This window comes from Hyperolius riggenbachi, chromosome 9 (genome assembly GCF_040937935.1).
Source record: "Hyperolius riggenbachi isolate aHypRig1 chromosome 9, aHypRig1.pri, whole genome shotgun sequence".
NCBI classification, from domain to species: Eukaryota; Metazoa; Chordata; class Amphibia; order Anura; family Hyperoliidae; genus Hyperolius; species Hyperolius riggenbachi.
Genome location: NC_090654.1, coordinates 2,315,084 through 2,328,574, shown reverse-complemented (window position 1 = coordinate 2,328,574; position 13,491 = coordinate 2,315,084). Strand labels below are relative to the sequence as shown.

Below are 13,491 nucleotides of genomic sequence, written 5' to 3'. Positions count from 1 at the left end.
GTGAGCAGCGAGGTACACACATTATATGACCTGCAGCTACACTACAATCCCAGCGCCAGCAGCGAGGTACACACATTATATGACCTGCAGCTACACTACAATCCCAGCGCCAGCAGCGAGGTACACACATTATATAACTTGCAGCTACACTACAATCCCAGCGCCAGCAGCGAGGTACACACATTATATGACCTGCAGCTACACTACAATCCCAGCGCGAGCAGCGAGGTACACACATTATATGACCTGCAGCTACACTACAATCCCAGGACAAGCAGCGAGGTACACACATTATATGACCTGCAGCTACACTACAATCCCAGCGTGAGCAGCGAGGTACACACATTATATGACCTGCAGCTACACTACAATCCCAGCGTGAGCAGCGAGGTACACACATTATATGACCTGCAGCTACACTACAATTCCAGGGCGAGCAGCGAGGTACACACATTATATGACCTGCAGCTACACTACAACCCCAGCGCGAGCAGCGAGGTACACACATTATATGTCCTGCAGCTACACTACAATCCCAGGACAAGCAGCGAGGTACACACATTATACAACCTGCAGCTACACTACAATCCCAGCGTGAGCAGCGAGGTACACACATTATATGATCTGCAGCTACACTACAATCCCAGCTTGAGCAGCGAGGTACACACATTATATGACCCGCAGCTACACTACAATCCCGGCGTGAGCAGCGAGGTACACACATTATATGACCTGCAGCTACACTACAATCCCGGCGCGGGCAGCGAGGTACACACATTATATGACCTGCAGCTACACTACAATCCCGGCGCGGGCAGCGAGGTACACACATTATATGACCTGCAGCTACACTACAATCCCAGCGCGAGCAGCGAGGTACACACATTATATGACCTGCAGCTACACTACAATCCCGGCGCGGGCAGCGAGGTACACACATTATATGACCTGCAGCTACACTACAATCCCAGCGTGAGCAGCGAGGTACACACATTATATGACCTGCAGCTACACTACAATCCCAGCTCCAGCAGCGAGGTACACACATTATATGACCTGCAGCTACACTACAATCCCAGCGCCAGCAGCGAGGAACACACATTATATGACCTGCAGCTACACTACAATCCCAGCGCGAGCAGCGAGGTACACACATTATATGACCTGCAGCTACACTACAATCCCAGCGCCAGCAGCGAGGTACACACATTATATGACCTGCAGCTACACTACAATCCCAGCGTGAGCAGCGAGGTACACACATTATATGACCTGCAGCTACACTACAATCCCAGCGCGAGCAGCGAGGTACACACATTATATGACCTGCAGCTACACTACAATCCCAGCGCGAGCAGCGAGGTACACACATTATATGACCTGCAGCTACACTACAATCCCAGCGCCAGAAGCGAGGTACACACATTATATGACCTGCAGCTACACTACAATCCCGGCGCGAGCAGCGAGGTACACACATTATATGACCTGCAGCTACACTACAATCCCAGCGCCAGAAGCGAGGTACACACATTATATGACCTGCAGCTACACTACAATCCCGGCGTGAGCAGCGAGGTACACACATTATATGACCTGCAGCTACACTACAATCCCGGCGTGAGCAGCGAGGTACACACATTATATGACCTGCAGCTACACTACAATCCCAGCGCGAGCAGCGAGGTACACACATTATATGACCTGCAGCTACACTACAATCCCAGCGCCAGCAGCGAGGTACACACATTATATGACCTGCAGCTACACTACAATCCCGGCGCGAGCAGCGAGGTACACACATTATATGACCTGCAGCTACACTACAATCCCAGCGCCAGAAGCGAGGTACACACATTATATGACCTGCAGCTACACTACAATCCCGGCGTGAGCAGCGAGGTACACACATTATATGACCTGCAGCTACACTACAATCCCGGCGTGAGCAGCGAGGTACACATATTATATGACCTGCAGCTACACTACAATCCCAGCGCGAGCAGCGAGGTACACACATTATATGACCTGCAGCTACACTACAATCCCAGCGCCAGCAGCGAGGTACACACATTATATGACCTGCAGCTACACTACAATCCCAGCGCGAGCAGCGAGGTACACACATTATATGACCTGCAGCTACACTACAATCCCGGCGTGAGCAGCGAGGTACACACATTATATGACCTGCAGCTACACTACAATCCCAGCGCGAGCAGCGAGGTACACACATTATATGACCTGCAGCTACACTACAATCCCAGCGCCAGCAGCGAGGTACACACATTATATGACCTGCAGCTACACTACAATCCCAGCGCCAGCAGCGAGGTACACACATTATATGACCTGCAGCTACACTACAATCCCGGCGCGGGCAGCGAGGTACACACATTATATGACCTGCAGCTACACTACAATCCCAGCGCCAGCAGCGAGGTACACACATTATATGACCTGCAGCTACACTACAATCCCGGCGCGGGCAGCGAGGTACACACATTATATGACCTGCAGCTACACTACAATCCCAGCGCGAGCAGCTGGGTACACACATTATATGACCTGCAGCTACACTACAATCCCAGCGCGAGCAGCTGGGTACACACATTATATGACCTGCAGCTACACTACAATCCCGGCGTGAGCAGCGAGGTACACACATTATATGACCTGCAGCTACACTACAATCCCAGCGCGAGCAGCGAGGTACACACATTATATGACCTGCAGCTACACTACAATCCCAGCGCCAGCAGCGAGGTACACACATTATATGACCTGCAGCTACACTACAATCGCAGCGAGGTACACACATTATATGACCTGCAGCTACACTACAATCCCAGCGCGAGCAGCGAGGTACACACATTATATGACCTGCAGCTACACTACAATCGCAGCGAGGTACACACATTATATGACCTGCAGCTACACTACAATCCCAGCGCGAGCAGCGAGGTACACACATTATATGACCTGCAGCTACACTACAATCCCAGCGCGAGCAGCGAGGTACACACATTATATGACCTGCAGCTACACTACAATCGCAGCGAGGTACACACATTATATGACCTGCAGCTACACTACAATCCCAGCGCGAGCAGCGAGGTACACACATTATATGACCTGCAGCTACACTACAATCCCAGCGCGAGCAGCGAGGTACACACATTATATGACCTGCAGCTACACTACAATCCCAGCGTGAGCAGCGAGGTACACACATTATATGACCTGCAGCTACACTACAATCCCAGCGTGAGCAGCGAGGTACACACATTATATGACCTGCAGCTACACTACAATCCCAGCGTGAGCAGCGAGGTACACACATTATATGACCTGCAGCTACACTACAATCCCAGCGCCAGCAGCGAGGTACACACATTATATGACCTGCAGCTACACTACAATCCCGGCGTGAGCAGCGAGGTACACACATTATATGACCTGCAGCTACACTACAATCCCGGCGTGAGCAGCGAGGTACACACATTATATGACCTGCAGCTACACTACAATCCCGGCGTGAGCAGCGAGGTACACACATTATATGACCTGCAGCTACACTACAATCCCAGCGTCAGCAGCGAGGTACACACATTATATGACCTGCAGCTACACTACAATCCCAGCGCGAGCAGCGAGGTACACACATTATATGACCTGCAGCTACACTACAATCCCAGCGTGAGCAGCGAGGTACACACATTATATGACCTGCAGCTGCACTACAATCCCAGCGTGAGCAGCGAGGTACACACATTATATGACCTGCAGCTACACTACAATCCCAGCGCGAGCAGCGAGGTACACACATTATATGACCTGCAGCTACACTACAATCCCAGCGCGAGCAGCGAGGTACACACATTATATGTCCTGCAGCTACACTACAATCCCAGCGCGAGCAGCGAGGTACACACATTATATGACCTGCAGCTACACTACAATCCCGGCGCGGGCAGCGAGGTACACACATTATATGACCTGCAGCTACACTACAATCCCGGCGTGAGCAGCGAGGTACACACATTATATGACCTGCAGCTACACTACAATCCCAGCGTCAGCAGCGAGGTACACACATTATATGACCTGCAGCTACACTACAATCCCAGCGCGAGCAGCGAGGTACACACATTATATGACCTGCAGCTACACTACAATCCCAGCGTGAGCAGCGAGGTACACACATTATATGACCTGCAGCTGCACTACAATCCCAGCGTGAGCAGCGAGGTACACACATTATATGACCTGCAGCTACACTACAATCCCAGCGTGAGCAGCGAGGTACACACATATGACCTGCAGCTACACTACAATCCCAGCGCCAGCAGCGAGGTACACACATTATATGACCTGCAGCTACACTACAATCCCAGCGCCAGCAGCGAGGTACACACATTATATGACCTGCAGCTACACTACAATCCCAGCGCCAGCAGCGAGGTACACACATTATATGACCTGCAGCTACACTACAATCCCAGCGCCAGCAGCGAGGTACACACATTATATGACCTGCAGCTACACTACAATCCCAGCGTGAGCAGCGAGGTACACACATTATATGACCTGCAGCTACACTACAATCCCAGCGCGAGCAGCGAGGTACACACATTATATAACCTGCAGCTACACTACAATCCCAGCGCCAGCAGCGAGGTACACACATTATATGACCTGCAGCTACACTACAATCCCAGCGCGAGCAGCGAGGTACACACATTATATGACCTGCAGCTACACTACAATCCCAGCGCCAGCAGCGAGGTACACACATTATATGACCTGCAGCTACACTACAATCCCAGCGCGAGCAGCGAGGTACACACATTATATGACCTGCAGCTACACTACAATCCCAGCGCGAGCAGCGAGGTACACACATTATATGACCTGCAGCTACACTACAATCCCAGCGCGAGCAGCGAGGTACACACATTATATGACCTGCAGCTACACTACAATCCCAGCGTGAGCAGCGAGGTACACACATTATATGACCTGCAGCTACACTACAATCCCAGCGTGAGCAGCGAGGTACACACATTATATGAGCTGCAGCTACACTACAATCCCAGGACAAGCAGCGAGGTACACACCGCGTGCAAGTTGGACAATGAGGCCGATTTTCTAGGTGGCGTTTTCTTTGGGCTGAACGTGTTTCCAAACAGCGGCATTTTCACCATCACTCCACCAGCGTCTTCACTGCGATTGTCCTACAAGACAGAGAGAAGTCACAGTGGGGTATTAATAGGAAAACACTGGGGTAAGTGGCAGCATCTTTCGCTGGAGATCCCAGGTACAGGCGCGTGTTTCAGAGTTCCTGGAGGCGTGCTTGCTGGGTGCCTCCACATAGAACATAGAAAGTATAGTCCCTCATGTGACATGGCTTACCCTCTGAATCCACATAATCCCTGCCATAGTCTGCCCATACCATTATTACTCCAGATGGGGGTGGATGTGTTTAAATCCAGACTGAAAACCCACCTGTTCAGTTTGGCATTTGCAGAAATATAACTTTTGTTGTGTGAATACTTCATCCTACTACCAATTACTGAATCTGAGAGAGCCTAAGCGCTGAGTCCTATGGGGGGAAAAGTGCTATAGAAAGGTTATTGTTATTATTATACAGCAGTGTGAGGGGGATGGTAGATGCTCGCAGTCATACACACTCCATGCAGCTTTCGGGGATACCCGGATCCCTTCATCTGACATATGGTCAGGTGATTGGGGGGAGGGTGGGAAGTACATCATTATACAGCAGTGTGAGGGATGGTAGATGCTCGTAGTCATACAGACTCCATGCAGCTTTTGTGGATACCCGGAGGGCATCAGGCACACGGTCAGGTGATTGGGGGGAGGGTGGGAAGTACATCATTATACAGCAATGTGAGGGGGATGGGGGATGCTCGCAGTCATACACACTCCATGCAGCTTTCATAGATTCCCGGACCCCTTCATCAGGCACACGGTCAGGTGATTGGGTGGGGGAATACATTATTATACAGCAGTGTGTGGGGGAAGGTAGATGCTTGCAGGCATACAGACTCCATGCAGCTTTCGTGGATACCTGGACCCCTTCATCAGGCACACAGTCAGGTGACTGGGGTGAATACATTATTATACATCAGTGGGGGGGGATGCTCGCAGGCATACAGACTCCATGCAGTTTTTCGTGGATACCCGGGCCCCTTCATCAGGCACACGGTCAGGTGATTGGGGGGAGGGGGGGGGGGGAAGTACATCATTATACAGCAATGTGTGGGGGATGCTCGCAGTCATACAGACTCCATGCAGCTTTCGTGGATACCCGGGCCCCTTCCTCAGGCACACGGTCAGGTGATTGGGGGGATACATTATTATACAGCAGTGTGTGGGGGATGGTAGATGTTGGCAGCAGTGCAGGACGGTGACTGATACTGATCTGGATTGGGGGGGTTCAGGCAGCCTGCGCCTCCCCCCCCCCCCCCCCTGGAGGTATAGGCAGCGCTGCAGTGTTCAGCCCCCACTCCCTCCTCCCCCCCATTACATACATTATATTATATTATATCTGATCCATATACAGTGAGATCCCCGCAGCCGCCTCTCACCTCCTCCCCGCCGCTCCGCTCTCAGCAGCCGCCGCTCCCTCTGCGCATGCGCGCCTCTGGCTCATACCATCCCGCGGGGGGGACTTACCACATATAGCGGGATTCTGTCGCTGTGAATTCCTCCCCGACGTCCCCAATATCCGATCCCGAGCGATCCCTGACCGACCAGACCTCGACCGCAGCCTCAGCGCCCCGCAGACCAGGAGCAGCCCCGGAATATCCCTCCGCCCGGAAAATGGTTCATTCCAGAGACTCGGCTACCATAGCAACGGCTTGCGGCTCACCCGGCGCTGCGGACTGTTCCATTGTGTGCGGAGGGGCGTCCGGTCACCGCGCGGGAGCTCTGGGGGTGCGCGGCGCCGGGATTCCCGCTCATATGCCAGGATTATGGCGGGAAAACACCGGCACGGCTCTGACCGGACCGAGACACGCACAGGCCCCGCCCCTTCCCGGCGTAACTTGGTACGGTCCAGCCGTCACCCTGGTAACCAGCGTCACGAGGAGGACGCTTAAAGTAGTGATGGGAATTCCGGCTCTTCTCGGAGAATCGGCTCTTCTGAATCGGCTCCCATTAAAGAGCCGGCTCTTACGGCTCTGAATCAGCTCTTCATTAAATATCACTGGACACCACTCAGAATCAGAGTAAAAGCCCCGCCCCCGCCTCCATGACAACTCCAGACTGCTTCTCTGACTGGGGCAATCCCTCCTGCTACTCCTCTGCTCCCCCCATACACTCCTACAAGCTGCAAGAGGAGGACTACATCTCCCAGCATGCCTCAGCGCCCTTTATCACAGAGCAAAGCAGAGCTGTGTGGGGCGGCTGAGGCATCGGCTCTTTCAAAACCGAGAACCGGCTCTTGTCGTTCGCAGCAAAGAGCCGACTCTTGGCTCGTTCGCTAACGACCCATCACTAGCTTACAGGCCCCGAGATCAGCGCTGACCGCACAATATAGGCGGCCACACACCATACAATTGTTTAAACATCTGTTTAAAGGTGGCCACACACGATACAATAAAATGATCCGATTTTACGTTAATTCGATAAAAACGATCCGATCTCCTGGAAAAATCTAAAGCTTTTTTTTGCATTCGACTGAAAAATCCAATCAGATTTCCCGTTTTCTTTGATTTTAATCGATCCAGAATGCCAGATATTTTTCTTCAATCTTTCTAAAGATTGTATGGTGTGTGGTAGATTGCCAATTTATTAATACACACACCCTAGCAATTTTGTCAGAGTTTCCAATCATTTTTATCATAATTGGGGAAAAACTGAACATACAGTAGGTGTGTGGTACATTGGTCAGATTTTTGAAATGTTACAATTAGTCAGAAAAATTTATTGCAATTCTTAAATTGAACAGATATTTAAAAAATTGTATGGTGTGTGGCCTCCTTAAGGATTGCAATAATCTTTTCTGACTGATTGTAACATTTCACAAATCTGACCAATATACCACACACGTGTGTTCAATCGTTCCCCAATTATGATAAAAAGGATTGGAAACTCTGAGGAAATTGCTAGGGTGTGTATATTAATAAACTGACAATCTAACACACACCATACAATTTTCAGGAAAATTGAAGAAAATTTTCCAGCATTCTGGATCGATAACAGAAAATCCGATCGGATTTTTCAGTCGAATAAAACAAAAAGCTTTTTCGATTTTTTTCAGGAGATCCGATCATATTTATCGAATTACTGTAAACTCAGATCATTTTATTATATCATGTGTGGCCACCTTTATGCTACGTACACACATGCGACAACGATCGTTCGTTGTCAACGACGAACGATCTTTTAATTGACGAAAGAACGACCGAAGTAAAGTTAGTTGTAAAAAGTGTGTAACGATCACATCGTTAGAACGAACGTTACATGACGTAAAAGCACCTCTTGCGCCTGCGCATAAAATTGTAAAGTTCCATGGAGAAAAAGTGAAATGCGCATGTCCAGCCTGGTACGAACGATCGTTTCCAACGATGTACCACTTTTGCTAACGATCGTCGTTGGGAAAAATCCGCCAAGCTAGATCGTTCGTTTTGAACGATCTAGCTCGTCCGTCGTTCGACTTCATGGTCGTTGGCTGCTTTTTTTCAAACGATCGTCGTTTGAAATGATCGGGGAACGATCGTTTCAAACGACTATAGTCGCATGTGTGTACGCACCTTTAGAATGAAGGTTAATGATATGCAAATTTCATGCTAATAATATGCAGCCTGGAACTGAGCTCAGCAGCATCCTCAGGAAATGCATTTCATTTAATAATAATAATCATCAACTGCATGCAAATTGTATGACATCTGTATGCAAGCTGGAACAGCAGGCGCAAGGCCAGATGAGGGGACCCAGCGGAGACAACATCCCCTGCCACCCACCTACCGCTCCCTCCCTTCCCCACAAACCACCCCTCCCCGACCGCTCCCTGCTTGCTGCAATGTGGTTGTGTCCAGTAATTTGTACGAAACAGCGGGAAACTCTATCCACAAAATAATCACTAACATTGCACCCCAGGACCCCCCATATCCGTCCCCATCACCCGCTGGGCTTCCAGGGTGTTGCTCACCTCCACCACCGCTGCCGCTCGCTTCCACCACCGCTGCCGCTCGTTTTCACCACCGCTGCCGCTCGCTTCCACCACCACTGCCGCTCGTTTCCACCACCACTGCCGCTCGTTTCCACCACCTCTGCCGCTCGCTTCCACCACCACTGCCTCTCCCCTCCACCATTGCTGCCACTCGCTTCCACCACCGCTGCCGCTCACTTCCACTACCGCTGGCTTCCACCACGGCTGCCGCTCAATTCCCCCACCACTGCCGCTTGCTTCCACAATTGCTGCCACTTGCTTCCACAATTGCTGCCACTTGCTTCCACCACCGCTGCCGCTCGCTTCCACCACCACTGCCACTCGCTTCCACCATTACTGCCACTCGCTTCCACCACCGCTGCCGCTCACCTCCACCACCACTGCCGCTCGCTTCCACCACGGCTGCCGCTCACCTCCACCACCACTGATGCTCGCTTCCACCACCGCTGCCGCTCGCTTCCACCACCGCTGCCACTCACCTCCACCACCACTGCCGCTCGCTTCCACCACCGCTGCCACTCGCTTCCACCACCGCTGCCGCTCGCTTCCACCACCGCTGCCGCTTGCTTCCACTACCGCTGGCTTCCACCACGGCTGCCGCTCAATTCCCCCACCACTGCCGCTTGCTTCCACAATTGCTGCCACTTGCTTCCACAATTGCTGCCACTTGCTTCCACCTCCGCTGCCACTCACCTCCACCACCACTGCCGCTCGCTTCCACCACCACTGCCACTCGCTTCCACCACCGCTGCCGCTCGCTTCCACCACCGCTGCCGCTTGCTTCCACTACCGCTGGCTTCCACCACGGCTGCCGCTCAATTCCCCCACCACAGCCGCTTGCTTCCACAATTGCTGCCACTTGCTTCCACAATTGCTGCCACTCGCTTCCACCACCACTACTCGCTTCCACCATTACTGCCACTCGCTTCCACCACCGCTGCCGCTCACCTCCACCACCACTGCCGCTCGCTTCCACCACCACTGCCGCTCACTTCCACCACCACTGATGCTCGCTTCCACCACCGCTGCCGCTCGCTTCCACCACCACTGCCGCTCGCTTCCACCACCACTGCCGCTCGCTTCCACCACCACTGCCACTCACCTCCACCACCACTGCCGCTCGCTTCCACCACCACTGCCACTCTCTTCCACAATCGCTGCCGCTCACCTCCACCACTGCTGCCGCTCGCTTCCACCACCGCTGCTGCTTGCTGCCACCACCGCTGCCGCTCGCTTCCTCCACCGCTGCCGCTCGCTTCCACCACCACTGCCGCTCGCCTCCACCACTGCTGCCGCTTGCCTCCACCACCGCTACCGCTCACCTCCACCACCACTGCCGCTCGCTTCCACCACCGCTGCCGCTCGCTTCCACCACCACTGCCGCTCGCCTCCACCACTGCTGCCGCTTGCCTCCACCACCACTGCCGCTCGCTTCCACCACCGCTGCTGCTCGCTTCCACCACCGCTGCCGCTCGCTGCCACTGCCGCTGGCTTCCACCTTGGCTGCCGCTCACTTCCCCCACCACTGCCGCTCACCTTCACCCCCACTGCCGCTCACCTCCACCACCACTGCCGCTCACCTCAACCACCGCTGCCGCTCACCTCAACCACCGCTGCCGCTCGCTTCCACCACCGCTGCTGCTCGCTTCCACCACCGCTGCCGCTCGCTGCCACTGCCGCTGGCTTCCACCTTGGCTGCCGCTCACTTCCCCTACCACTGCCCCTCACCTCCACCCCCACTGCCGCTCACCTCCACCACCACTGCCGCTCACCTCAACCACCGCTGCCGCTCACCTCCGCCACCACTGCCGCTCACCTCAACCACCGCTGCCGCTCACCTCCACCACCACTGCCGCTCGCTTCCTCCACCAGCCTGCCGCTCACCTCCACCACTGCTGCCGCTCGCTTTCACAATTGCTGCCACTTACTTCCAGAACTGCTGCAGGTAGCTTCCACCACCGCTGCCTCTCGCCTCCACCACTGCTGCCACTTGCTTCCACTACCGCTGGCTTCCACCACGGCTGCTGCTCACTTCCCCCACCACTGCCACTCGCTTCCACAATCGCTGCCACTCACCTCCACCACTGCTGCCGCTCGCTTCCACAATCGCTGCCACTCACCTCCACCACCGCTGCCGCTCGCTTTCACCACCACTGCTGCTCGCTTCCTCCACCGCTGCCGCTCGCTGCCACCACGGCTGCCGCTCACCTCCACCACCACTACCACTGGCTTCCACCACCACTGCTGCTCGCTTCCGCCATTGCTGCCACTTGCTCCCACAACTGCTGCAGCTGACTTCCACCACCGCTGCTGCTCAGGACCCTCAGCCACACTAGTGCTGAATAATCACCATCTCATTGATCATCTCTGGAACCTTCACTACAGAGATTGTGCAAACAGCAGTTAATTAGGGGTGGAGCCTTCTCCAGGGGGGGGGGGGGGTGTTGGGTTCGGGGCCAGAGGAGGCTGTGAGAATATTGGCCTGTATGCCATCAAAGTAGCCTGCCTGTTAGATTCCCCCATGGGGTAGATAATCTCACTGTCCAGTTATGTTGTTGCGTTCGGTAGTCGTAAGATTGTTGCATTCAGGAGTTACGTAGTTGTGGGATTGTTGTGTTTATTAGTTGTGGGTCTATTTGGTTCTGTGGATTGATGCGTTCGGTAGTTTTGGGATTGTTGCGTTCGGTAGATGTGGGATTGTTTGGTTGTTGCGGGATTGTTGTGTTTAGTAGTTGCAGGTTTATTTGGTTCTGTGGATTGATGCGTTCGGTAGTTTTGGGATTGTTGCATGTGGTAGATGTGGGATTGTTTGGTTGCTGCGGGATTGTTGTGTACAGTAGTGGCGGGATTATTGCGTTCGGTAGTCGCAGGATTGTTATGTTTGGTTGTTGCGGGATTGTTGTGTTTAGTAGTTGCGGGTCTATTTGGTTCTGTGGATTGATGCGTTCGGTAGATGTGGGATTGTTGTGTTCGGTAGATGTGGGATTGTTTGGTTGTTGCGGGATTGTTGTGTTTAGTAGTTGCAGGTCTATTTGGTTCAGTGGTTTGTTCTGCGCAGTTGTTGCAGGATCAGCACATTACTCTGATATAAAGAGCTCAGGCCGGCGTTCGGACAATGGTTTTCCTCTGAGGCATTGGGGTTGTTTTTTTTCTAATGTTGTCAGCAGCAGATGTTGCCGGTCACATAATGTCACACAGGCAGCTGGGCTGAGACACACAGTGACAAGTGTTTGCCCGTGGTGATCTCACCAGACAGAGAACTCACCACAAGAGGCGCTCTCGTGTAAATATAATGCAGGTTCTGCCTGTGAATTCTAAACACATACAGTGCTGCCCATAATTATTCATACCCCTCGCTTCCACCACCGCTGCCGTGACATAAAGTTACTTTTATTCAACCAGCAAGTCATTTTTAACGGGAAATGACATAGGTGTCTCCCAAAAGATAAGACCATGTACAAGAGGCATTATTGTGGGAAAAACAACATTTCTCAGCTTTTATTTACATTTGAGCAAAACGTGTCCAGTCCAAAATCATTCATACCCTTCTCAATAATCAATAGAAAAGCCTTTATTGGCTATTATAGCGATCAAACGCTTCCTATAATTGCAGGCCAGCTTTTTGCATGTCTCCACAGGTATTTCTGCCCATTCATCTTTAGCAATGAGCTCCAAATCTTTCAGGTTGGAGGGTCTTCTTGCCATCACCCTGATCATACTTATCTTTAGCTCCCTCCACAGATTCTCAATTGGATTCAAGTCAGGACTCTGGCTGGGCCACTCCTTAATGTTGTTGTCTGCTAACCATTTCTCTTCACCACTTTTGCTATGTGCTTTGGGTCATAGTGATGCTGAAATGTCCACTGGTGGCCAAGGCCAAGTTTCCCTGCAGACTGACTGATGTTGTTGTTCTTTTTTCATGGTGCGGTGGGTATGGATGATTTTGGACTGGTCACTTTTTGCTCAGCTATGAATAATTATGGGCAGCACAGTATGGGTTTGATTCACAAAGTAGTGTAAACTGTTATCACTCTGTGAAAAGTGCTTCGCGCGAAATTTAGCATGAAAACAGTTATCACGCTCAAAAATTTGCATTTGCGCAATAACGCATTAATGTTCTGTATTCTTGCGATAAATTCGCATTATCGCCTGAACGCGAACATTAATGTGTAAAAACTTGCGTTCTCTCGCGAACGCAAATTTTTGCGTGCGATGTCTATTTTTCGCGCGAAAATGCGCTAAAACACGCACAAAGCACTTTTTCACAGCCGTGATTACAGTTATCTTGGCTT

General features: G+C 52.2%; 1 protein-coding gene across 3 annotated transcripts in view; it reads right to left on the bottom strand.

Moving 5' to 3' along the window:
* The window catches only part of CBY1 (chibby 1, beta catenin antagonist), a 53,245-nt gene extending 46,326 nt beyond the window's left edge, over positions 1-6,919 (bottom strand). The window contains exons 1-2 of one of the 3 annotated variants that reach the window (XM_068254997.1): positions 6,896-6,919; positions 5,121-5,237 (exon numbers count right to left, since the gene is read on the bottom strand). In XM_068254997.1, the coding sequence (XP_068111098.1) occupies positions 5,121-5,207 (87 nt within the window). In that variant the 5' untranslated portion in view covers positions 5,208-5,237; positions 6,896-6,919. The other 2 variants (XM_068254996.1, XM_068254995.1) reach the window with 2 other exon arrangements.
* Positions 6,920-13,491: the final 6,572 nt, after the last annotated feature.